Source organism: Bos taurus, chromosome 4 (genome assembly GCF_002263795.3).
Source record: "Bos taurus isolate L1 Dominette 01449 registration number 42190680 breed Hereford chromosome 4, ARS-UCD2.0, whole genome shotgun sequence".
Taxonomy (NCBI): domain Eukaryota; kingdom Metazoa; phylum Chordata; class Mammalia; order Artiodactyla; family Bovidae; genus Bos; species Bos taurus.
Window position 1 is genome coordinate 59,959,965 of NC_037331.1, and position 26,568 is coordinate 59,986,532.

General features: G+C 42.6%; 1 protein-coding gene across 7 annotated transcripts in view; it reads left to right on the forward strand.

Moving 5' to 3' along the window:
• ELMO1 (engulfment and cell motility 1) overlaps positions 1 to 26,568 on the forward strand; it is a 582,500-nt gene that overhangs the window by 91,953 nt on the left and 463,979 nt on the right. For 5 of the 7 annotated variants that reach the window (XM_015469368.3, XM_015469370.3, XM_059885500.1 and 2 more), the window contains one exon: positions 19,508 to 19,657. In XM_015469368.3, coding sequence (XP_015324854.1) covers positions 19,580 to 19,657 — 78 coding nt within the window. In that variant the 5' untranslated portion in view covers positions 19,508 to 19,579. Of the gene's footprint in view, positions 1 to 7,203; positions 7,319 to 19,060; positions 19,226 to 19,507; positions 19,658 to 26,568 lie in introns of those variants that run through there. The other 2 variants (NM_001113227.2, XM_015469371.2) reach the window with 2 other exon arrangements.

Below are 26,568 nucleotides of genomic sequence, written 5' to 3' on the forward strand. Positions count from 1 at the left end.
CACTCTAGATTTTTGTCTGAAATTTGGAACTCTGTTAGTCATATATTCAATACTGTGCATGCTTGCTCAGTCGTGTCTGACTCTTTGCAACCCCTTGGACTGTAGCCTGCCAAGCCCCTCTATCCGTGGAATTTTGCAGGCAAGAATACTGGAGCAGGTTGCCATTTCCTTCTCTAGGGGATCTTCCCAACCCAGGTATCAAACCTGTGTGTCTTGCGTCTACTGCCTTAGCTGGCGGATTCTTTACCACTGTGCCAATTTGGCAGAATTGATATTAGACACACAGTCATATGAGGGTCCCCTGAGTATCTCTGAAGTCTCATTTTGTATTAATAAAGATAGAGATAAACACTGATCAGAGAGTTTGATTTCAAAGAAAAATGTATTTAGGGTTCCAGATTGGCATCCTGGGAGGGTATATCCTTTACCACTGCTTATTCCATCTTAAAGTTTTATCATAAGTGATTAAATCAACTTTCTATTAGTAAACATTATGCCTATTTATAACATTTTTCCATTGAAGACAATACAGTGCACCATCTGTGTAGATGGCAGCGAGTTCAACGTTATTCTTACTGATAAGGCTGCAGAGTGCAATTACTCTTCATTCTTGGCAGTTACTTGGAACCACATATGCCTTAACTAGTCAGTTGATCTGGGGATTGAGTAGAAATCCTTTTGAAATTTGAGGAGCTTAATTTGATCCTACTTTTGAATAGGCAGTCACCCTACCTCCTGGTGGATATGCCAAAGAATACCCTCAAACAGATCCTGGATTTTTCTCAAATAAATAATTTCTGTCTCTTGGCCTCCCAGAGTTTTATGCTTTACTGCATGGCTGAATTAATTTTTGCCTGGAAAATTTTTAAGTAGATGTTTGAAATGTCTACCTTATTATTATTATTTTTTTAATCTCAGTGGAGTTTCATAAACTTTCATTTTAAGCTGTATAACTTCCCAGTGAACTCTCTTGTACCTGAGTGAATTGATTTGCTATTTAGGTTCTTTGCCATAATAAGCTCATTAAATGCTGAGGCCTGCTACCAAAAAGTCATTATTTCAGTTTTGAGTACTTGTTCTGAGGCTGTACTCTGACAGAGCTAGATGTCAATTAAGATTATTCCTTGTTAGTGGAAATAAAATCATGTTACCTGCTTATAAAAGACTCCTTCTGTTCTTTCTCTGGGGGAGAGATGAATGAACTCATACAAGGTTTATCTACTCATTAAATGAAAATGTAAAAAGTTAGAGATTGTGAAAAGATCCTTGTCTAAACTCACCAGAAGTGATGATTGTAGCCATGGGGTATTTTTTCTGCTGAGGTGTGTCTCAGAGTTCCTTTCAAGTTGCAGGTTCTGTCACAGCATCAACAAATATATCTGTGATGAGCCTAAAATTTCAGGCTGTATGATTCCTGTCTATGTGGTCAAAGTCAGAAGCCAATTCAGGAAATCACTATCAGTATTATGTAAGAACTGGGTGAGAAGGTGAAGTAGGGATCCATGATGGAAAAAGTGTCTTAAGGCCTCCTTCTTGCTGGTTGTAAAAGCCTGGATTTACTGATTCCTGGGGTTAATGCTTGGTTTCACTCTCTGCCAGGCCCTGTTCTAGGCTTTTTGTGTATGTTATAGTCAGAGGAAGTTGATTATAATGGTTCTGAGCACAGACTTTGGACTGGCTAGATTGCTAACCAGCCAAGTTAGTGGCTGGTTTCCTCACTGACTCCATTTTTCATTTTTAGAATGGAGATTAGAATGGCAGCTATGTCAGAGGGAGGTTGGGAGGATTGAATGAGTTAAAATACGTAAACTGTTCAGTAGGGTACCTGGCAGATAGTAAGTTATACAACCATTAGCTATTACCATCATCATATTACTTATCTCAAGAAAGCTGTGGGATAGTTACTGTGGTTTCCCCCATTTTAGAGTTGAGTAAACTGAGGCACAGAGAACAATTTTCCCAAGGCCTCAGGCTAGGAGGCAGTGAAACTGAGATTAGAATACATGCAATCTGAGTGCAGTCTGTGGCCATGACTGCTATCCTCTGCTGCCTCTCAACTTAATAAGAAGGAAATGGCCATGAGTTTTGGAGGTAATCTGCAGTAAAGCAGATTAGGTTTACAAAGAGGGGAGAGGATGTTTCTTATGCTAGTGCCTTGGACTTTACCACTGGGTCCTCCAGGTGGATCTTACTGGTAGTGGTCAACAAATTGGCTGCCATGAATCTTCCTTTTGGAATAGCCCTAGCTCAGTAATCGGCTTCCCTTGTGGCTCAGCTGGTAAAGAATCCACTTGCAATGCGGAAGACCAGGGTTCAATCTCTGAGTTAAGAAGATCTCCTGGAGAAGGGAAAGGCTACCCACCCCAGTATTCTGGCCTGGAGAGTTCCATGGACTGTATAGTCCACGGGGTCTCAAAGAGTTGGAGATGACTGAGTGACTTTCACTTTTAGCTCAGTGATGACATCACCATCACTTTGGCTCATCCAGAGCGAGCCAGCTCATCTTTGACTCCAGCTTCTCCTTTGTCCCCTAGATCCATTGTATTGACGTCTGTTGATTTTTAATCTTCAAAAATAGCTTGTAAATCCTTCACCTTCTCCATCTACAAGGCCAACCCCCCAGGCCATTGCCATCAATCTTACCAGGCTTTTTACCAGTTCGTTCTTTCTCCACATGTGTCTGTTTTCCTGTAGGCTGAGGCAGAATGCAAATCTGCTTTTCTTGTGCCCTGACTTAAAACACCAGCCATTTTTGCATTCAAATGCAGCTCTGTCTGACTCTAAAGCTTATCCTCTTTCTTATGCCATCTTGCCCCTTTGGAGCTGTTAGCTTTGATTTGAGAACTGGAAAAAGTAAGATTGTTAGGTATCAAGTAGAATCTGATTTTCTTTGACCTCGTTCATTAAATTCATGCCTCAGATAATTAGGTCCTAGTGTCTGACCCCATTATCAGATCTGTCAGCAGAACTCAAGTGTCCCACAAAGATTGATAATATATGACCTTTTTTCTAGGCAAAGCAAAGTATATTGCAATAGAACTTAAGATACATGGAAGTTCTTCCTAATTTTTTCCACAGTCGTCTTCACTAATCTAGCAAGGTTTGTGTGTGTGTGTGCAGGGTTGTTTTTATTATTATCAGTTTGTTAGTTTTTGTATGACTGAGTCCTTATCAAAGTAGATAGTAGCAGATTGAGTCCCAAGTATTCTACAACTATTTATAGATAAAAAGAATCTTAAATTTTTTTTAATTGACGTATAGTTAATTCACAGTGTTAGTTAGTTTCTGCTTTATAGCAGAGTGATTCAATTATACATTCCTTTTATTATTCTTTTCCATTATGATTTATCACAAGGTATTGAATATAGTTCTCTGAGCAATAGTAGGACCTTGTTATTTATCCATTTGATATAAAATAGCTTGCATCTGCTAACTAAAAAGAATCCTAAATCATCAGCATCCTGTTAATTTACCAACAGAAACTTTAAAAGGTCCTCAGTTAGCAAACTGTGAACACTGAATTGGAATCCCTCTGTCTTCCTCTTACCGGTTTTTAATCTCACTGCTTCCCAGGGCCATGCAAACAGATTGTAGAGAAGCTCTGCCCAGTGAAAAGTGAAGGGCAAAAGCATTAAAAAAAAAAAAAAAAAAAAATCCATCCAGAATGTGATCTTTTGGATGTTAATAACCTCAGGGTGTAATCAGTAAAACTGGCTTTCAGAATAGAACTGCAGGCTACCTTTCCCCCAGTTTGTACCCTGGTTTTATTTTTAAATAAACAGTAAGCAGTTTCTGGATATATGTCTATGGAAGAGCAATTCTTTTGTTCCCCCATCCACAGGGAACGCTGGCCCACTCACTGGACCCATTGTTATCTTAATGTTTGTGTGAAACACTCTTCAAAGCCTGGCTACCTGATAGCATGTCTCCTGATAGCATTTTGTCTTAAAACAAACTGCAGCAAACTTGTGAGGGAACCCAGATAAAAAAACAGAAGGAAGAGATTTCCCTCTTGCAATCCAGGGAGTTTTGATAGCACCTTCTAAGGTGGAAGAGATAAAACCGAAAAACTTACAGGCTTGTGTTTTTGTTTGTCTTGCTGGGGGTGTGGGGTGGTACCTTGTAACCAGAGGATAAACTATCTAAAACCCTGAAAATAGGGGAGATTCATGTTTTCTAGTGGAATCTTTCCTGAGAAATGTTTTGAGGTGCTTCTGTTTAAAGCTAGGAGAGGAGCTGTGTAATCATTGGCCACTGTACCTTTGTCCTCTCTAAAATCCCTGCTTCTGCCAAGCTGGAAGGACAGACAGCTGGAGAAGCTGTGAAGTAATTGGGGCCGGCCCCCTGCTGAGCAGAGAACACCCCTTTAGTCCTTCTTTCAGTTCAGTTCAGTTCAGTCTCTCAGTCGTGTCCGACTCTTTGCGACCCCATGAATCGCAGCATGCCAGGCCTCCCTGTCCGTCACCAACTTCCGGAGTTCACTCAAACATGTGCATCAAGTCAATGATGCCATCCAGCCATCTCACCCTCTTTTGTCCCCTTCTTCTCCTGTCCCCAATCCCTCCCAGCATCAGGGTCTTTTCCAATGAGTCAACTCTTTGTATGAGGTGGCCAAAGTATTGGAGTTTCAGCCTCAGCATTAGTCCTTCCAATGAACACCCAGGACTGATCTCCTTTAGAATGGACTGGTTGAATCTCCTTGCAGTCCAAGGGACTCTCAAGAGTCTTCTCCAACACCACAGTTCAAAAGCATCAATTCTTCGGCGTTCAGCTTTCTTCACAGTCCAACTCTCACATCCATACATGACCACAGGAAAAACCATACATAGCCTTGACTAGATGGACCTTTGTTGGCAAAGTAATATCTCTGCTTTTTAATATGCTATCTAGGTAGGTCATAACTTTCCTTCCAAGAAGTAAGCATCTTTTAATTTCATGGCTGCAGTCACCATCTGCAGTGATTTTGGAGCCCCCCAAAATAAAGTCTGACACTGTTTCCACTGTTTCCCCATTTATTTCCCATGAAGTGATGGGGGACCAGATGCCATGATCTTCGTTTTCTGAATGTTGAGCTTTAAGCCAACTCTTTCACTCTCCTCTTTCACTTTCATCAAGAGGCTTTTTAGTTCCTCTTCACTTTCTGCCATAAGGGTGGTATCATCTTCTTTAGGGACTATTAATTGCCTCTTAACTGAAGACCACATCCACTCCTCCCTGGGGAGAAAGTATCAAGAGGAAGTTGAGTTCTGGTCATCTCCCTATACTTGAGAGAATTTTCTCGGGAGGCCTGTGCCTGTTTCAGCAGGCTATCTGCTCAGGCAGTTCTCTGCGACTCCCAGCCTTTGCAGTGCAGGTCGATCCTTCCTGAATCTTAACCCTGATCTTCATCTCCAGTTCCTCTCAAGCCAGTCACTCACCTGGAAACTTCTGCTCATCCTTTATTTTATTTTATTTTTTTTCTGCTCATCCTTTAAAACCCAGGAAAAATCTTCATCTATGACCCACTCCCCACCCTGAGACTTTTAGGCCAAGTTATCATTCTCTACCCTCCTAACAGTTTGTGTACTTCCATTATGATGCTTGAGGGAAAAAAGAATTCCCCTGTGGTAGGACCTCCATGTATTTCACTAGAGGAGATACAGGAAACACAAGAGATGTGCATTCGATGTCTGAGTCGGCCAGATCCCTGGAGGAGGATATGGCAACCCACTCCAGTATTATTGCCTGGAGAATTCCATGGACAGAGGAGCCTGGCAGGCTACAGTCCTTGGGGTCGCAACGAGTCAGACACAACTGAGCAACTGAGCACACACACTGGAATGCCGTGTATTTCACTAGAGAAGATGACAGAATCCCCTGGTTTATTCATCCAGGTACCACATGCCTGGTCAATTAATAATCATCAGAATGCTGTAGCAGGCCCTGTTCTAGTTGCTTTATGTGTTTTGTCTTCACAACAGACCTACGAGGAAGGTTCTACTGTTGCTCCTGTTTTACAGATGAGGACACTGAAGGTGAGCCATGGTATGTAACTTGTCCAGAGTCAGGGAGCTGTGGATGAGGAGAACCAGGATTAACCCAGGTGGACGTCTGAGCATGCTCACTCACATGTCTGTGCTCATCTGAAGAATGAAACCTAAAAGGCCAGAGGAGGGAGAAAAAGGCAGAGGCTATTGCCATCCTGTTTGGGGTGTGCTCGGCATTGCATTAGGCACCGCCTTTTAGGATGATTAATTCTGTGCTGAGTTGTCAGTGGAAGCCTGTGGAAGTGCAGCCGGACACCCACCTTCTGCAGAAGGCCCTCCCTGCTAATCCGATACGATTGAATTTCCTAGGGTGGCCTTTAGGGCTGTGCTGTTGCTGGAAAGGGAGGGAGAGAGAAGTTTTGCGTATTGTTTTTTGATCAGCAGGTTTGGAAACTTTGAGTGTTTGGCTCACAGGATGGTGGAAACGCTCCAGCGTTTCCTGTGGCCTCAAGTCTGGGCTCTGAGATAGGAAACTGGGCCTGAGCTTTGTCTGCCCCACTGGGAATGCCGGCACACCTCACAGAGTGATAGGAATTGCCTGAGGAGGAGGGGAGCTGGGGGGAGATGCTGGGGAGTTGTGGGGAGCAGACACTGGCATTGCAACAGCTGAAAAGGAATTTGAAAAGCAAATATCCAAAAACCAGAACAAGGGAGAAAGTGTGTACGTTAGTGTGAAAATAATGAACTTTCCATTTGAGATGCTGATTCCCTAAAGTGTGAGAGAGAGCTCAGAGTTGAAGGGATGAGCATCAGTGGCTTTAATCTCATCTTGTATTTTGACAGAATTTCTCTGGGAGGAAAATGAATTCGGAATCAACCCTGCTCTCACCTCGGAGCACCTCCATTTCTGTTTCTGTCCCATGAGACAAATGAACAGTTGCACTTGAAAAAACCCCTAAAGGTTTTCTATGCAAAGGATTCTGGATTTTTAAAAATGCATCCTTGGCTCGAGTAATCCCTTACATCAAAAAAAAAACCAAAACCAAAAACTCTGAACTTGCTTTTAAGGAAAGAGTGATTTATTTATTCACTTGTCTGAAAAATATTTACTGAGCTGCTGTTTGCCGTGCCATCTGGTCAGGAACAGAGGTCCAGAGATGAGTAAGATGATCGCTGCCCTCGGGGAACTCATTAACCAACAGCGTAAGGAAAGGTGGAAAGGTGCTCTGACCAGTGCATTGTAAGCACCTAAGAAGACAGATGAGAGCGCTCTTCCTTCTTGCCTTGGAGCCTATGGAGTCAGAGAAATTTCTCAAGAGAAGTGGGTGCATGAAATTGGCTTTGAAGGCTAGGTGGGAATTTTTTTTTTTTTTGAAGCCAACCCAGGGGGAGAGAAAGAGACGTTCTGGAATGCAGAGGGAACACTGAACAGAAGCAGGAGCCGCAAAAATTTGGCAAGCTCGGGGAATGGCCAGGAGTTTGATAGGAGAGAGATAGCCAACCTTTTTCTCAGGACTGTCCCTCTCCCCTCAGTAGATTTTGATACACTTGGAGAGTGATCCTGACCTGGCCAGTCTGGGACTTGTCTTCTTTAAGTAGTGCTACCACCAGCCACTGCAAAAGAATCATTGATGATTTTATGGGAAAACCTGTTATTGCCTGCGTCTGAGGGGGTGGGTAGCAGGGATACAGTTGATGGGGAAGGGGGCCCTGGTGGTGTGGTGCTCAGAGGCAGGTGGGCGCCAGAAAGGTTTATGTGCCTGGAATCACCTGCCAGAGATTTAAAGTGAGAAGTGAGATGTTCAGAATCCAGCTATCACAGATACAAATCTTCTGTTTCTTTTTATATATCTTCTGATGGCCTGCACAGTAGAAACTGTGGTTAGTTGAATTCCTATGTGAACTGGAAAGAATTACTCAAAGAACAGGGCTTCTTTCCTGGAGACAATCCCATAGACACAGGTGATGATAATTCAATATGGGACTAAAGGAAAGAGTTTTCTCTGTCACTTTCCAGTGTATTTCTGGCCCAGACTTTTCAACAGTTCATTTTTTCCTGAGAGGTAAAGGAGGCAAATGGTCTCAAAGCATCTCTTCTCAAAGTGTGTCCCATGAGAAACCAGTGTCAGTCACTAGATGCTCCATGAAAAAATCAGAGTTTTCTGGATAGGTGCATTTGGGAAATATTGTGTATTGCATATGAAGATTTCACAGTACACGGGCATTATATTAAAGACCTATAGTATATGTGCCCTCTTCAACATATGGGATAGCAATTAAAACCATGGGCTCTGGAATTGGACAGATGTGGATTGCGTTCTGGCTGGGCTCCACAGGGGGATATGGGACTTTGAGCAACTTAATGTCTCTGCATCTCAGTTTCCTCGTTTATAAAATGGTTTAGTAAGTGGTACCTATTCCATAAGGTTGGTATGTAAAGTCCATGAACTGGTTATTACTATTAGCTATTATCCATTCAATGATTTACAAGAGCTTTGACTCTTTTTTTTTTTTTTGCTTTATGTTAATTAATATATCAAAGAAGTAGTGTTTGTGGGAAATGCTTGCCTAAGACTACTTCCTAAAATGCAGGCATGACTTTTTTTTTATTGGAATATAATTGCTTTACAGTGTTGTGTTAGTCTCTGCTGTACAATGAAGTGAGTCAGCTAAATGTATACGTATATCCCCTCCTTCTTGGGTCTCCCTCCTATCCCCACCCCCTATTCCACCCCTCTAAGTCATTATGAACTGAGCTGAGCTCCCTGTGTTATACAGAAGCTTCCCACTAGCTATCTATTTTATACGTGGAAGTGTATGTATGCCAGTGGTACTCTCTTCCCTTCCCCTTCCCCCCCACTGCCCATGTCCATACGTCTGTTCTCCACATCTGTGACTCTATTCCTGCCCTGCAAATAGGTTCATCTGTACCATTTTTTTTTAGATTGCACATATATGCATTAACGACTTCTGTTAGCAGTCTAGGAGAGCCAAGGCAGGTCCTAGGCAGAGAGGGCTCCATCAGAAATATGGACGGGCAGGTATCACAGCTCCAGAATTGTAGAGCAAAGTATCCCTCCCACTTGGCTGCAAAGTTAGACTGTGTGTTCTATGTACCAGTCATCTCTAAGGGAACAACAAGATTCTAATTCAGAGCAATAAACAGTTATGATCGAGTTGATTTTTTTAGTCAGGAATTTTTCAGTGACGAGTGATAGAACCCTAACCCAAACTCACTTAGCATAATGGTGAATTTAAGAGTTCAAAAGTCTAGGAAGAATATTAAGATAGATCAGAGAGTGGAAGGAAAAGTGTAGAAGACAGAAACTCTACATAGTCAGGATTCCTGGCCTCTTATTCACCCTCCTGTCTCTCCTCTCTGATTGTCTTTGCTTCTCCTTGCCTCATTCCTTCCTGTAACAGACAGCCCTTCCCCCCTATGGATGGGATCTATCTACTGACAGCTTCGCTCAACAAGCCATGCAGAAAGAGAGAACACTCTCCTTCCAGGCCTCATAAATCAATCCCCAGAAATCGATTTGCTTGGACCATGTCTGTCCCATGGGCCAACCACTGTTCCCAAGGAGATGGGGGCTGTCATTGGTCAGGCCTGGCTGCATGCCTACTCTTGCTTAATAGCTGGTGAGACAGGACCTAATACGTGAAGAAATGAGATGGAAAAGCTCGCTAGACCACTAGACAAAAAAATTGGAGTGTGTCAACTACAAATTGGCACTTGCCTGTCAACTACAAATTGGTACTTGGCTAGAGCATTTGCCAACCACTGAACAACAACAAGGGCATTTGCCATTTACCTCTGCGGAGACCGAGCCCTGTGCTGCTGTTCCTGTTGACCTTCAACACCCTCTGAGGGAGTTCAGGGTGGAGTGAGACACTCTGTAAGCCAGGGAATCTGGTGGAACAGGTCTTCAGGTGCCTAGGTATTTTCAGGAACTGATTTCACGATCCCAGTCTTTGCATCTCTTCATGTCTAGAAAACCACTATATCTCTTCATGGTGACATCCTTTCTTCGTGACTCGCAGAAGATCTCTTGTAAAGTAAGTGCTTGATTGCATGAACACCCCCCTCCACCAAAATCTTATATGTTGACGTTCTCCCAACCGCATCTCTGGAGCAGTCTCTCAGAGCTGCCGTTCTCATTTTGTCCCAAAGAAAACTTAACTGGCAACTCTCATGTTATGCATCTTTTTATTTGACAAGTGACAAGCGCTCATTAGAGATGTGTGTGAAGGAAATATGTTGGAGTAAAATGTTACAGAATTACCCTCAAGTGGTATCAAGGTATTCATGTTTTTGTGTCAACTTCCCTTTCCTGTTGGTTTTCTTCAATTGATCTTTATATCTCATCTCCCTTTTTTTTTTGCAGTTAAAATATCATATGTACAACTTAATATCCACTTTGTAAAGTTGGTCTCTATGAAATAAAGTTTTTTTTTTTTTTTAAAGCAAGATTAGACTTAGTAACCTGAGTGACCTGGTTCTCAACCATGGGTGATGTTGTCCCCCAGGGGACACTGGGCGAATGCCTGGAGACATTTTGATGGTCACAGCTGAGGCAGTGCTCCTGGCTCTAGTGGACGGAGTCAGAGATGTCACTGAACATCCACAGTCTCTCAGGATGGATGTTGTCCAAAATATCAATAGATCAGTGGTCAATAAACCACTAAAGAAATGTTACTTTAGTGGTTTCATCAGAACAGAAATTATAATGGCTAGATTTATTACACTAAATATTATGGATTAAAAACAAAGTAATTTTTTTTTAAAGGGCTTTTGCTTTTACATTTTTCTTGATGGTAACAATATAGTAGTAGTATTAGTCACTCAGTTGTGTCTGACTCTTTGCAGCCCCATGGACTGTAGCCTGCCAGGCTCCTCTGTCCATGGGATTTCCATCTCAGGTTGCTGCTGCTGCTGCTAAGTCAATTCAGTTGTGTCCGACTCTGTGCGACCCCATAGACGGCAGCCCACCAGGCTCCCCCGTCCCTGGGATTCTCTAGGCAAGATGAGACATAGTTATTGCAAATACTTTCTCAGGTTGCAATTTTTAAAATATTTAATGAACTATTTGGCTCTGCCAGGTGTTAGTTGCAGCACATGGTGTTTTTCAGTTGTGGCATGGGAACTTTTAGTTGCAGCATGTGAGATCTAATTCCCTGACCAGGGATGGAACCTGGGCTCCCTGAACTGAGACTTTCCTACTGGTACAGTGGCTAAGACCCCACGCTCTCAGATTGTAATTTGTGTTTAAATTTTTATCATGTGCTGTGGAATGCAGAAAATTTTAAGCATCTTTCAAAACAACTATAGCCCCTTCCCTATGTTTTCTGTTTTTGGTGTTGTACATTTGGTAGGATTGCCATGACAAAGTACTGCAGACTGAGTGGCTTACACAACACAGATTTGTTGTCTCACAGTTCTAGGGGCCGGAAGTCTGAGATCAAGGTGTTAGCAGGGTTGGCTAAGTGAGCCCTCTTTTCTTGGCTTGTCCTCAAATAATCAAGCCAAGAGATAAGAAGATGGCTCTCTTCTTGCTATGTCCTCAAATTGTCATCCCTTTGTACGTGGGTCCAAATTTCTTCTCCTTATAAGGATACCAATCAGATGAAATAGGGCTGCCCTAATGACCTCATTTTAATTTAATTATCTCCTTAATGGCCCAATCTCCAACTACAGTCACAATCTTAGATACTGGGAGTTGCGACTTCATCATGTGAATCTAGTTCAGTTCAGTTCAGTTGCTCAGTCGTGTCCGACTCTTTGTGACCCCATGAATCGCAGCACGCCAGGCCTCCCTGTCCATCACCAACTCCCGGAGTTTACCCAAACCCATGTCCATTGAGTCGATGATACCATCCAACCATCTCATCCTCTGTTTTCCCCTTCTCCTTTTGCCCTCAATCTTTCCCAGCATTAGGGTCTTTTCCAATGAGTCAGCTCTTTGCATCAGGTGGCCAAAGTATTGGAGTTTCAGCCTCAACATCAGTCCTTCCAATGAACACCCAGGACTGATCTCCTTTAGGACGGACTGGTTGGACTTCCTTGCTTCTCCAACACCACAGTTCAAAAGCATCAATTCTTTGGCGCTCAGCTTTCTTTATAGTCCAATTCTAACATCCATACATGACCACTGGAAAAACCATAGCCTTAACTATAGGACCTTACCTAGACGACCTTTGTTGGCAAAGTAATGTCTCTGCTTTTTAACATGCTGTCTAGGTTGCTCATAACTTTCCTTCCAAGGAGTAAGCGTCTTTTCATTTCATTGCTGCAGTCGCCATCTGCAGTGATTTTGGAGCCCCCCAAAATAAAGTCAGCCACTGTTTCCACTGTTTCCCCATCCGTCTGCCATGAAGTCATGGGACCGGATTCCATAATCTTAGTTTTCTGAATGTTGAGCGTTAATCCAACTTTTTCACTCCTCTTTCACTTTCATCAAGAGGAGGAAATAAATGCAATAGCCCACAGTAGGTATCATGACCGAGAGGAGAGGTATCATCCTCTGGAGAGTATGTAAATATTTGGAGGAAGTAGTTCAAATTGCTGAGATTTTATATCTTCATTCATTTATTGCAGATATTGCCAACTGTCACTTGGGGCTGGGGTAAAGAATAAGTAAGAAAGTATGTATTTCAAATGCCCAATCCAGTGCTTGGTCTCAGCTCATCCCTGCCCCTTTCTGCCAACTGTACCATAGCCTCCATGATGACAGTTCAAGCCTCTGTGAAAGCATTTTTCTCTGAAAGTTTGCAACCTATTGTAAGCCAAAGGTATCTAATAGCACATTACCCCCAACTGGTAAGTAAAGGGCCAAGTTATTAGTGAGATACCATATGTGGTTTTCGTGCACTGCATATCCATAAAATGGGATATTGGTTTTGCATTTGATTCACTTCTCTCTTTTCTTCACTTTCTTCTGAATGCTTATGTCTTGCACAGGGTTTTCCCCCGTTTATAAAGTCATAAAGCTTCCTCCTTGGCCCCTCCGCTCTTCTCACAATGGCCCAACAGTTTTCTAACAGAGATGGAGAATCTGAAATGGCACCCCCACCATGTGTCACTCCATCTGGACCCTGCAGTGTGGGAAACACAAGTCTGCTCCCCCTGCTCCCATGGTCCCTGGAGATCATGGCTCATCTACCTGACTGCATAACAAACCTTAGTAAACAACCCTTTCTTAGTGTGCATTTCCAAGTTACCTTTCTACCACATACATTTCCACCTGCATCCATGAAGTCCTGAACCCCTCTTCCTCTGTCTAGCCTTTTCTCCAGCCTTTTCTCCTCGCTTAATCACCCCTGCTAAGATGGTTATGAGCTCCAAATTTTAACTGTCTCTTTGAGTTACTCATCTCTGAGTTCTTCGGCATGTGCAGGCATTGTATGAATAAATAAATAAACTTTTTTTTCTTCTTTTAATTTTTTTTGTTAGTTTAATTTGCAGTCCCCAGCTGAAGAACCTAAGAGGATTGAGAAAGGGGATTTTTTTTTTCCCCTTCCTACAATGAAAGGCTACTCTCAGAGCCACTTTCAGAGGTCCTTTCCCTTTTTACATAACTTGGATACCACAGGAAAATGTTGTCTTATCTCTTTTTCTATCTGGGACCACTGAACATTTAAAATCTGGAACTAGTTCTCCCTCCCCACTATTCCCATACTCATTATAAACCTATTATCTGTCACAAGTAGATAATGATGGCGAGTGGAGCAGGGGACAGCTTGCCTATGGAGGAAAGGAAGAGACAGAGGAGTTGAAACAAATTGTTTCTCCAGCTGTTTGCTATCTCTTTCCCATCAATCTGCCTTTTGACTTCTACTGGTCCATCTATCAGGCTCTTTCAGTATAGTTGTGGGGATACATGGTTCACAGGGCAATCATGTTAACTTTCCCACTACACAACTCCTATAGAACATCCTTATAGGCTTGATTTTCTCTTCTCTTAATAGGGTTTGCTGGTGTAACAGGAAGGCTAGAAATAAGATAAAAGAGTTCAAAGCCATTCAGAGACCCAAAGCTAAAACTCTTATGGAAAATTCAGGGAAAAAAATGGGTCAGATATTTGGGAACTTTATGAACTTCAAGATCTAATCAAACTGCCTGGAAAAACATGCAGAGATGTGACACATCTTTAGGAGACTTCAGTGGAATGAGTTTCAAACACAGAACATGTAGCACTTTGGGTTTAGAACAATGCACAGTGATAGGTTTCTAGATAGGAATCAAGAGTGATTTCTCTCCATTGTATCAGATACGTGACCCAAAGATAAGGAGGAGACATTCGGCAGAATAATAAAGACAACTTCAACTTGCTCAGGGCTACATCTGAGGATTTTGGTAACTCACTTCCAAGTAAGAAGTGACTCCTTTTTTATTCATTTAATTTACTTAACTGTAAACAAGTCCTTTGACATGCATCTTATTAAGGTTGTAGAATCTTAGTATTGGCATAAAGTAAATTAATCAGCAACCAAGCCAGAACCTTGTAGAATTCTCCACTCATTCCTTAGGTAGGGAGGACCACAAGGCAGAGTGGTTAAAAAAGATCTCGCCTACACTGCCCTTCAGTGGTTCTGAAATTATAGTTTGCATAACAATTATTATATCAAGGAGTTTATTACATAAATTCATGCAGCTTATATTTACTGGGCAATTTTGATTAGACTCAGTTTTACTGCCAGTAGCTCTGATGAGATGTCAGTTGTAGAAAGGATGCATTCAGCCAACACCATGCATGAGATGCCTGTGGGCCCTGGTATGTAACTGTGATCAGGATGTGTACCCTGCCTTACAGTGCTCCAAGCTGTGGTTGGGGGAGGTTGACGAGAAGACTCAAAAGCTATGAGCACTGTGTCTGAAGATGCAAAGATGCCAGGAGACTACATTTGTTGACTGAAATTTAGAAATACTTTTGCATCTCAGTGATGCCTGACCAGGCACTGGGTCTGAATGTTCATGTTTCTTGCTGAGCCTGTCTTGTGTCTCTTCAGCCATGGCTTGCCCTGATCATTAGTATCTTCCCAGAGAACTTGGCATGTGTTAGTCACTCAGTCGTGTCCAACTCTTTGTGACTCCATGGACTGTAGTCCACCAGGCTCCTCTGTCCATGAGATTTCCCAGGTAAGAATTTGTTGTCCTTCAGATGCTCAGTCATGTCAGACTTTTTGTGACCCCATGGACTGCAGCACACCAGGCTTCCCTGTCCTTCACCATCTCCCAGGGTTTGTTCAAACTCATGTCCATTGAGTACGTGATGCCATCCAACCATTTCATCCTCTGTCATCCCCTTCTCCTCCTGCTTTCAGTCTTTCCCAGAATCAGGGTCTTTTCTAATGAGTTGGCTGTTTGCATCAGGAATACTAGGTAGACATTCCCTTCCCAGGGGATCTTTCTGACCCAGGGATTGAACCCAGGTCTTCTGAATTGCAGGCAGATTCTTTGCCATCTGAGCCACCAGGGAAGTCCTGAGAACTTGGCAGCTCACACCTAACTGGAGGATGATTTTCCCCTCAGAGGACATTGGCAGTGTCTGGAGACATTTCTGACATTTCTGTCACAGCTAAACAGGGTTATTGACCTTTAGTGGGTAGAGGCCAAGGATGCTGCTAAACATCTTACAAGGGTGAGAAAACCTGAGCTAGAAACGTTCTCTTCTGAATTTCATCAGTAGCAACATGACTATATATAGAAGCTAACTGTTTCTTCGTGGAAATATAAATTCAAGAGGATAAAATGTGGACTTCTGAGAATAATGAGGTGGATGGGATTATTCATTCTGCAGTTGTACACCTGACTCTACCTATGGGAACCTGGCTGTACCCCATCTCTGCTGCTTGTTAATGTGGGGAAAACTGATGAGGACTAATTGGGCTGGTTAGGTGAGTTCCCAAGGGGTGCTCCCAGCCTCTTTGCTCTCAATGGCTGCTTTGTGCACCGCTCTTATGTTGTTCTCTACGGAGGCACAAGGAGAACTGTGTTATTCTATTCTCACCTGTTCAACAGGTTTTGTCTGAACAGTCTTTGAGAAATAAATATCTTTTAAAGGGGAAAAAAAGCACACTTGGCCTTTGATTCCTGGAAGGCCAGATGACCTCTTTCAAAGTAACTCTAGACTATTTTGTGTAGAGTTGGGAGGAAATTGCTCAAAATGCATTTTTATTTCTACTGTCTATTATCTGTTCTCTTCACCACCACGATTATGTGTTCTTTGGTTTGAATAGTGTTACCTGATATTTGCACTGAGTCTGTTTTCACATTAGAACTTGTTTTCTTAACTCTTATTCTAGGATATGTAATTCAGTATGGATCCTCGATTGAAGTGATGTGGTACAGATAAAATACACTATCTTAGAATTCTCAAGTGAATTAAAAGAGTGTACAGATTATGAAGAAATCTGTCCCAGTGCAGACTGGCTGCTTGTATTTGTACTTATGAGACCCATAATTATGTAGCAGTCCCTGTTGTTGAATATTCAATTGTTTTCAAGTTTTGGGAACTACAACCAAAACGGCAATTGACATTGTTATGGTTGAGTTAATAGTTATTTCTTAAGGAAACATCCTAGAAAAGTAAAATTACTCAAAGGGAATATAGAATTTTAAGGCTTTGAGTACAGTTTGCCAAAGATACCTCTGGAAAGTTGTGCTAATTTATACTCAGAATAGATAGATATGCATGGACATGAACTTTCTTCTTTAAAAGTTAAGACCAAGAGTTAGCATAGGAATGTCTAGGAGGGTCAAGAGTACAGTGAGTGAACCTACCACATTGTGGCCCCAAACTGCTGGAACTCACTCTCTTATTACTCTTACTCTTACTTACTTGACTTTGGCCCCTCACCTGTTTCAGGAACAGGTAAGGCATGCTCCTCCCTCAGGGCCTTTGCACTTGCTAGTTGAAATAAAGTATTACCTGCCATATTGGTAAAGAAAGGATCTAGCCACCATGTTACAGTCGGCCCAAATGTGAGTCCTGAGGGAACTCAGGAAGGAAACAAAGGATGTCTGCCATCCAGCAGTCAGCAGACTGCAGCCACTCCCCTCCTCTATGAGAAAGCACTTCTGGCCCCACACAGCTGAGGTGCACATCAAAGAATGATTTCAGTGAACCCAGACTCTTGCATCTTACCATATACAGAGAAGCACTAAATTCCTTAACTTGAGATATCTAGTATTCTTTTATTAACAGTAATCTTTTGTTTCGACTTCCTGGTACGGTTACAGAAACTCCTATATATCCTGGCTCACTGCTTCCTCTTGGGAGCAGTTTACTCAGGGTGATTTGAGATGCTGCCTCCCGGGCTCAAAGTCCTAAGAACATCCACTGAATAAAACATAACTCTCAACTTTTAGGTTGTGCATTTTTATTTCAGTCAACACGCTCTCTTGGCCTGTGACATGATTTCCCCAAGTGTTCGCATGACTCACCTTCTCACTTCTCATAGACCTTTGCTCACATTCTGCCTCTCACTGAAGCTTTCCCTGGTTTCCCTATTTAAGACTGCATCCTGCCCCTCCCACACAGATATACTCACAGACTTCAGATTCTCCTTCCCTGATTTATTTCTCTCCATGTCCCTTGATGCCACCTAAGGTGCAGATTTGCTGCTGTATCCCCAGCACTGAGAAAACAGCTGGCACAGAATTGGGCTTAATAATTATTTGTTGAATGAGCCACTGCACCACTGCTTTGGAGATATGCTCCTGCTGGTTAGCACTGATTATCTTCACACCAGGCTGGCTTCATCATCCTTGGCCAGAGGGGCAGCCGTTTTGTTTTGGTTCATTTCCTTTACTTGTCAGCTCTGGTGAAGTTAGTTATTTATATCACTGCTTGTGTTGTTATTATTAACTGACATTAGGCTGTCACTATTAGCTCTGTTATCTCTATTATCTTAGCCATGTCCAACTGCCACAGACAGGGGTTAGTAACTGACAAGCCCCACTCGGGTTTGATAAAGAATCAGTTGCATATGTTTGACTAGAAGCTTTATACAGAGATCAATTTCTGAATAAAAGACCAAGAACCCAGTAGAAAAAGGGCAAAGTATTACTTCAGTTCACAGTAAAGTAGACATGGGACTTCACATCTTTACGTTCAACTTCCCTCACAATAAGAGAAATAGACATTGGAAGTACATTGAAATATATTTTTTCAGTGCATGGAGGTGTGCAAAAGTTCAATCTGTTGGTGAGTCTGTGTAAATAGGCAGACTCATCCATTGCTAAAGGGAGGGTAGACTGGTACAACTCTCACTAGGGAGGGATATTTGGAGATGGTGTCAGAATCTAAAACTGCTTATACCCTGTGACCCAACAATTTTACTTCTGTGAATCTACTGTAAAGGTATACTTGCAAGTGAGCACAATGATGTATGCATAAGGTTATTCACCAGAGGCTTGTTTATAACAGCCAGAGGTGAGAGATCACCCAGTGGCTCATGGCAGGGGACTCGCTCTTCAGATAAGACACTTCTATACAAAGAATGACTATGCAGCTGTAGAAGGAACCAGGATACAGTGTTTATACTAATATAGAAGGTTTTAGAAGACACATGAGATGAATAAAACAGGGTTTAGAATGCTGCCTTTTATATAAAGAAAATGGGAAATATATGTTTTAACATTTGACTTACATGAAGAAATTCTGAAGGGACACATAAGAATCTATTAACAGTGGCTAGCTGGATGGATGGGATGGAAGTTATATCCGTTCGGGAGGAGGGAGATTCACACTGTCTTTACACACACACACACACACTCTCATTTTGAATTGCATGAATGTTTTACCTGTTCAAAAATATTATGTTAAAAAAAAGTCATTCTTAAAGAAATGAGGGAGTCTGGGAAAGAGAGGCAGCAGAGGATTAATCTTACTTCCCTTGTGTAAGCAACACTATTCATTCCAGTGAGAATTCAAGGTCTGTTCTGAATGCTGTATTCACCACCACAGTTAATTTTCTTCGCCTCTTGTGAACTGGCCTTGGGGAGGGAGGGTGTGTGTACATGTGTGTGAACCGTGGGGCGTGGCTCCTTCCTCATGATATCCTGGTTGCTATAGTGCAGAGCTCTATTTGTGACACCCAGAAAACACTTTAAAGAAATGCTGCTTCCTGGCCATGACTTCCTGGGCAATCTGTCCTTCCGGAGACTGTTGAGCACGAGGAGTTCGCATGTGCTTCTGGGCAGAGTGAGCCAGGCTCATTCAGACCCCGGGCACCGGTCAGAGCAGAACTGGTCGGTAAGGGTTCCGCCTTGCTTCACACTGGAGACTTGGGAGCCTATCCCTCGCCAGCGCCTCATCTCCCGGTGGCTCTGAGCCCAGGGCATTGGTATCTTCCCCTCCTCTACCTTCCCTCCTGGGGAGCCGCCACTGAGTGGTGCAGTTGGCGCCCTGAGTCTGCTGCACCCAGAGCCGTTTCTTGTACCTAAACCACCAGTGAAAACAGGAAGTGATAAAGCAAAATTCACCCTGTATTTGTACTGAGCGACTTCTCTTTCTCTTTTCGTCATTCCTCATTAGGTGTAGACACGTGCAGCCGTCTACACCGTAGGATCCCACTTCCACTGGCTTTGGACGTTCCTGGAATTTGCAATGCCGCCGCCCGCGGACATCGTCAAGGTGGCCATAGAATGGCCAGGTGCCTACCCCAAGCTCATGGAGATCGACCAGGTTAGTAAGACTGGCAGTCATTTGGCGGTTATTTTAGTTTCCCTTCTATTCTGAATTTTTCCCAGACTTAGTTCTTTTTTCTCCTGTTCTCTCTCTGGCTGTGTTGAAAAATTGGTGTGATAATAGTTACAGTATAGTTTGATTTCTGTACCACATGTAGTGGCGAAGTATGGGGTTTTATACTTGTCCAACATCTACTCAGAGTGAGTCAGTACAGGGTTTGTGTCCGAAGCTGTGAAGGAGCTGGAGGGACGAGGGGACTGGACTTGGGCCGTTGATGCAGTGGAGCTGTCCCAGCACTGCCTTGCAGAGACTCATGACTATGAGTAGATTGTTTTATTATAGACAACACAAAACTTAGTTTTGGGGGTCACTCTTCTCTGGTTTTTGCAGAAGCAGCCATCAAGTACAATGTGACTTTGTCCTATTACTATTTTGATGATGAAATTAGCATAGAGGGGTGGGTCTTGGGTCCTAGCCAGTTGTCATTTCATTATTAGAGTTAAATGCACTGTGGCTCTAGTGTATTGTCTGGTATATGAAAAATGCCCAGTAAATTTTTACTGCACGAAAAAATATCACAAAGATTTTTAGCATGGTTTTACCTATGGAAGCATCCTTTAGCTTGGGTACTGAGTCTTATGATGTAATTGATTGCAGGCAATCTCAGGGAGCTCACTTTTGTCATTCTAGAAGAAATGACTTAAAAACAAAAAAGTTCGAGACCTAGTATATGCTTAAGGGTTTCATAAAGCATGTAGTATGGGGTTCTGGATGGCTTTCTACGTTTTCAAAATTAGGGTACCATAGCAACTCTACTTTTTATGTACTCGATACTATTTTATGATTATGCTGTACATTTTTTTTCTGGTCAGATTTTATTATCTGGTTGAAGACTACTGGAAGATTTATAAGCTACTGTGTGCATTCAAATGATTCATTAAATTATAAAGGTCAAATGAGAATTAGTTGAGTTTGAGCATGAATGTAAGGAAGAGTAAATTTTGTTGTAAAAAAGGTGTCATCAGACCAACATGTCATAATCATTGTAACTGCTCTTTGAGGCAGATTTTGTTGACTTTAGAAGCAATCCATGAAAGTAGAGAAGTGCGCTCAGTTATTTTACATACATTTGTGTCAGACAACAGTTGTTTACGCTTTTTCATGTGCTGTTTGAGAGAGGGTACACATTGAATATTACTGCAAGATATGGCTGGGGCTACTTGGTGAAGACTAAATGTTGTTAGGATTATGTTTGTCTACAACCCAAGAGAACAATTGTTTCAAAGAGATAGAAGTTGGCTTCTCAAGTCCACAGGACTTCCCAAGTCCATAGTACTTCCCTAGTGGCTCAGATGGTAAAGCATCTGCCTACAATGTGGGAGACCTGGGTTCGATCCCTGGGTTGGGAAGATCCCCTGGAGAAGGAAATAGCAATCCACTCCAGTACTCTCGCTTGGAAAATCCCATGGATGGAGGAGCCTGGTAGGCTACAGTCCACAGGGTCACAAAGAGTCAGACATGACTGAGTGACTTCACTTTCTTTCCTTCTTTCTTTCAAGTCCACAGGGCCATCCTGGGCTGGCATGCTCCAGTGACATGACACTGATGCTCCAGGGTCATGGACCCAGGCCCATTCTGTTTTGTTGCTTTGCCTTGTCTGCAGGTGGGGCTGAGGATCAGTTGCTTGAACATCACCTAGGAGCTCAGTAGATATACAGACTCTCAGACCCTACCCAGACCTCCTGACCCAGATGTGAATTTTAACAAGGTCCCCAGGGGATTCCTTGTATAGTTAAGTCTGAGAAATATTGAGCTGGATACCTGTGCCCAAGCCCGAGGCCATATCAGAAACATTTGGGGCACTTGTTCAAATGTTCTCTGGGGCCTCATCTCCAGAGATTCTAAGTCTGTGGTTCAGGTAAACTATTTCCTTTTGATTCTGCCATGGCCAAGGGTGTTTGGAAACCTCTTATTTAAGACAGCAATTCCTGACGTATACTCTTAGGGGCCTGTGGAATCAGTGTCCTGTCCCTGCCTTTGGGGATGGCCTTTGTTGTATATGTATCAATAATCTTTCTAAAATATTCTTTTTATTTGGTAACAATTTTAGATTGACAGACAAAATACAAAGATTGTTAGAGAGTTTTTGTACACCCTTCACTAAGTTTATCCTAATGTTAACATCTTAATATAACTGTGGTACATTTGCTTCAACTATGCTGATTGCTAGTAACTGAACTACAAAATTTATTAGGATTTCATCAGTGTTTCCACTAATGTCCTTCTGTGACAGGATCCAATACAAGAATACCAACTGCACTGTAATATATCCATCTTGTTTCCTCTGTCTTCTCCAGTCTTTGACAGTTTCCAAGTCTTTCCCTTGTTTTTCATGGCCTGATAGTTTTGAGGAGTAATTTATTTCAATACAGTTTCACACACGGAAATGACAAGAATAGTACAAAGAACTCCTGTCTACCTTTTATCCAGACTTACTAATTATTAATATTTTGCTTCATTATTTTTTCTCTCTTGTATACATATCCCCTTTTGAACCATTTGAGTGTGACTTAGAGGCAGCATCTCTCTTTACCCCAAATAATCAATGTGTCCTCCTTAAGAACAAAATCATTCTCTTACATAACCATACTCTCTTTATAGAAACCAGAAAATTGAACATTAGTTCAAAATTATCATCTGGTTCAGAGCCCAAAGCCCATATTCATATTTCATCAGTTATTCCAATAAGATCCTTGATAGGTATTTTCCTCAGTCTGACATCCTTTCAGGATCCTGAAAGGATCAATCATAACAATACGTTTATTGTCATGTCCCTCTGGTCTTACGGCTCTTGAATGGTTCTTTGGAGATTCTTTATCTTTCCTGACCTAGAAAGTTCTGTAGAGTATAGTACAGGTATTTTGTGGGATGGCCTTCAGTTTGGGTTTCTCCAGTGTTTCTTTCCAATTAGATGCATGTTTTGCATTTTTGGCAGACAGAAAGGAGAGATGAGGGTCCTCTTCAGGGCATCACGTCAAGAGGTACATAAAGTTGCTTTGTCTCATTCTTTGTGATGGTTCTAAATTTACAGATGCTAATATTGAGATTCTTAGAAGTTAGATGATTTCCTAGTCAATGAGACCAGAACACAAACACAGGCCTTCTGTACTTTGAAGACCGAACTTTTCAACCATTGGCTACATTGTAGACCTCCTGCTAATGCCATATGGAGACCTCCACAAGGTGTTAGGAGACCCAGTCCCTTTTGGCCCTGCAGTGGCTGAAGCTGGAGTGAGTGGCAGCCTTGCTATCAGGTACTGTTTCTTGATTGAGTTGGAAGTTGGCACTAGGATCGCAAATGTATCTGCACAAGCAAGGAAGACTTGGGCAGTTTTCTCCTAATCTTCTACCTTGTTTAGTAAAGGTCACATCACCTGCTTCTCTCCCATCGCATTTTACCTTTGCTCCTTTGCTCTTAGCTACCATTTCACTACAAGGTATTTCTGGAAGCTGGGTCAAGCATGGCTGCTCTGTCTTCTCCCCCAAACCTCCAGTATCCCTCCACTTGTCACACTGTGTTGTCCTTATCTATCAACTTAAACTGGTGGTCCTCAACCCTGAGTGTGTCAGGGCAGCTTGTGAGAAACAAACATCCCAGGCGCACTCCCAGGCCCACTGCAGAGATTGTGATTCTGCCGACCTGGGGTGGACCCTTGATCTGGTTTGCGACGAGCAGTAAATGAATCTAGAGCAGAGTCACCCTCACTGCATCCTGCAGGGGCTTGAGAGGAAACCACCTTGAGCCTGAATTACTCCATTTCTGAATACCTTTTTTTCTAGTGCCTGTTGACCAACCTTTCTATATAAGTAAATAATTAATGACTAGCTGGGAGAGGGAGATTCCTGAGTGGGGATCAAGTCTGCTCAGTCAGGGCCCATCCCGATTGCAGGGGATGTCTACTTGGAGTGGATTGGTTTATCTTCATTCTAAATTTTGAGGAGACAGTTCTGTGTTTCTACTCCACAGGAAAAGCCCCGAGGAACCTTTTACAAGTGAAGTCTGCTCTATCATATGAGGCTCTCAAAAGAGCTGTCATCTAGCTTCTTTGTTTATGGCGGCGGCCTCTGCTCCTGTCTTCACTGTCTGTTGCTGGCTTTCAACCTCAGGAACCATTTGCGGTTTTAGGTGATCATTGTCTGGATATACAGAGCCAAAAAGGCTTCCTGTCCACTCTTCCCGTTAACCTAATGCTTTCTGAACAGATATTTTTCGGTCAAGCGTGTAGAACCCCCAGCTCTTGGACAAGAGGCATAATGCAGTGTGTCCTAACAAACACGATGTGGGCTCCGGGACATTTAAACCTGTGGGGTGGGCCCAGTGGCCCCCTTTCTGTGAGAACCCAGTTAGCCTCTTTGAACCTCATTATCTTCGTCTTGTCAAGATAATAAGTCACCACTTTTATGATCATTGTGAAGATTAAAGAAAATGTATGAAAAGAATAGGACACTGCCCAGTTCAGAGTAATTGCACAGTAAAGGCATTGTTGGGCTTCCCTGGTGGCTCAGCAGTAAAAGAATTTGCCTGCAATGCAGGACCCACAGGAGATGTACGTTTGATTCCTGGGTTGGGGAGATCCACTGGAGGAGAGCATGGCAACCTACTCCAGTATTCTTGCTGGGAAAATCCCATGGATGGAGGAACCTCGTGGGCTATGGTCCATAAAGTCACAAAGAGTCAGACATGACTGAAGTGGCTTAGCATGCATGCAAAGGCTTTTCTGCTGCTCATTTAAGCAAGTTCTCATCCAATAAGAGAATGAGATGCTCAGGTTTTCTTTTTTACTTGCCCTTCTATCGTGAATGGTTTCCCACCTTTATCCTTCTTTTTCTGCATGACTTTGTAAATATTTAGGAAAGAGAAAAAGTTAAAGGGCAAGTGGGAGGGAGGCATCACCTAGTAATAAAGGAACATGCTAATTGGCCACACAACAAGTTCATGCTGTGGAATATTCACTGGCTCCCTAGTATTTCTCCAAAATATTTTCTCCCACCTCTTTGCCACCTGCTCTTCTGTCTGCTGCACTGTCTTCCTCCTGCCTCTGTTCTGCCCCCCATGCCTTTCTTTACAAGGATTACACTGAAGCCAGAAAGCCACCACTCCAATCTGGGCCTTAGATATTCTCTGCTGTGTATTTGCCCAGAAGGGATGATGAAAAGAGATGCATGGTTTTCAACCTTAGTTCTGCAGATCCTCCTCAAATGGTTCAGGGTGAAGGGTGTGTGCCATAGGCCTCCAGGGTCTCCATGCCCACTTCTGCCACAGCAGTGGCTGTTGACCTTTTCTCACTTTTGGATGCTTTGGGGAAAGATTTTGTTTGAAGAAAGTATACCACAATTAAAAGAAAAAGTCATGGATGATCCGTGAGCTTCCTGGTGACCCTGAGACTTGTCAGATTCCTTGGCTTGCTTCATGTCCTGCTGTGATTTTCTCTTACATTATCCCAGGTTCAAGGTATTTGCATGTGCTGTGAACAGTTCTCAAGTACCCTCTTGCTTTGGACAAACCGCCCCTTTACGAGTGTGTGTACTTGCCCATATTTGCACTTTTCTTTCCCCCATGCACTTTTCTTCTGCTCTCTCTTACTCCCTCCACTCTAAATCTTGGCATTGCTAGCATCACACAGAGCCTCCTTTCTGCTCAAGTCTTTTTCAGTTCTGTTGTAATGCAGTTGTTTCTCCATCCTTCTAATCCCTACCCGCCCCCCTTTTTTTTTTGGCTGCACCACGTAGCATGAGGGATCTTAGTTCCTTGGCTAGGGATCAAACTCTTACCCCCTACAGTGGAAGCACAGAGTCTTGCTTGCTGGACTGCCAGGGAAGTCCCATCCTTTTAATTCCTTATATCGTTTTCTTTGCCTGTAGATTTTGTTTACAGTTAACATAACTTGAGCCTGATATTATTTACATTTTTAAAATGTGCCTAAGTCTTTTGAAGTAGATTATAAGCTTCTGGTGGTCAGTCTGTTTTATATACATTTGTATTCTGCAGGCCATCACATTGGTCTCTTTCTGTGGGATGACTTTTGGCTTGAATCGTGAGTAGTAAAGATAAGAATAAAACATTGGTATTCTCCATTCTTCAAACAGAAAGAAATTACAATAGCAACCCCTCTTCATACATGGTTGCAGATTTTATTTTTCTAAAAGGAACATAGATGCATGTGTTTTTAGGCAAGCGTGCACAAAATGATTGCTCATGGTTTTCCCTCAACTATCTGATTTCTGTAGTATATTTAAGCTATCCTATTTCTGTAATATATTTAAGATATAATTCAATATGCATAAATTTGATTTACCCAAGACCTTTTAATGGCTCACTCATTGCATAAAGCGCATTGAAGTTTTTGTGCTTGACACAGGAGTTTAACTCATTCTATACATAGTACTAGTAATAGTGGTAATATTAATAATAATGTATACCATCCAATTAGCACATATGATGTGCCCGGCAGTGTCATAAGTGCCCTGCATGGAGTACTTCATCCCCTTCCTAAAGCCTAGCAAGGCAGGCTTTACACTTCTCATTTCATAATTTTTCCGAGTTACCTGAGATCACACAGATAGGATGTTATTGATCTGAATCCAGATTGGGCTTCCCTTGTGGCTCAGAGGTTAACGCATCTGCCCGCAGTGTGGGAGACCCTGGTTCAATCCCTGGGTCGGGAAGATCCCCTGGAGAAGGAAATGGCAACCCACTCCAGTACTCTTGCCTGGAGAATCCCATGGAGGAAGGAGCCTGGTGGGCTACAATCCACGGGGTCGCAAAGAGTCAGACACAACTGAACGACTTCACTTTCACTTTTGGGTGACACTAAAAAATCCAGGCCGTTTGTACTAAATCATAATTC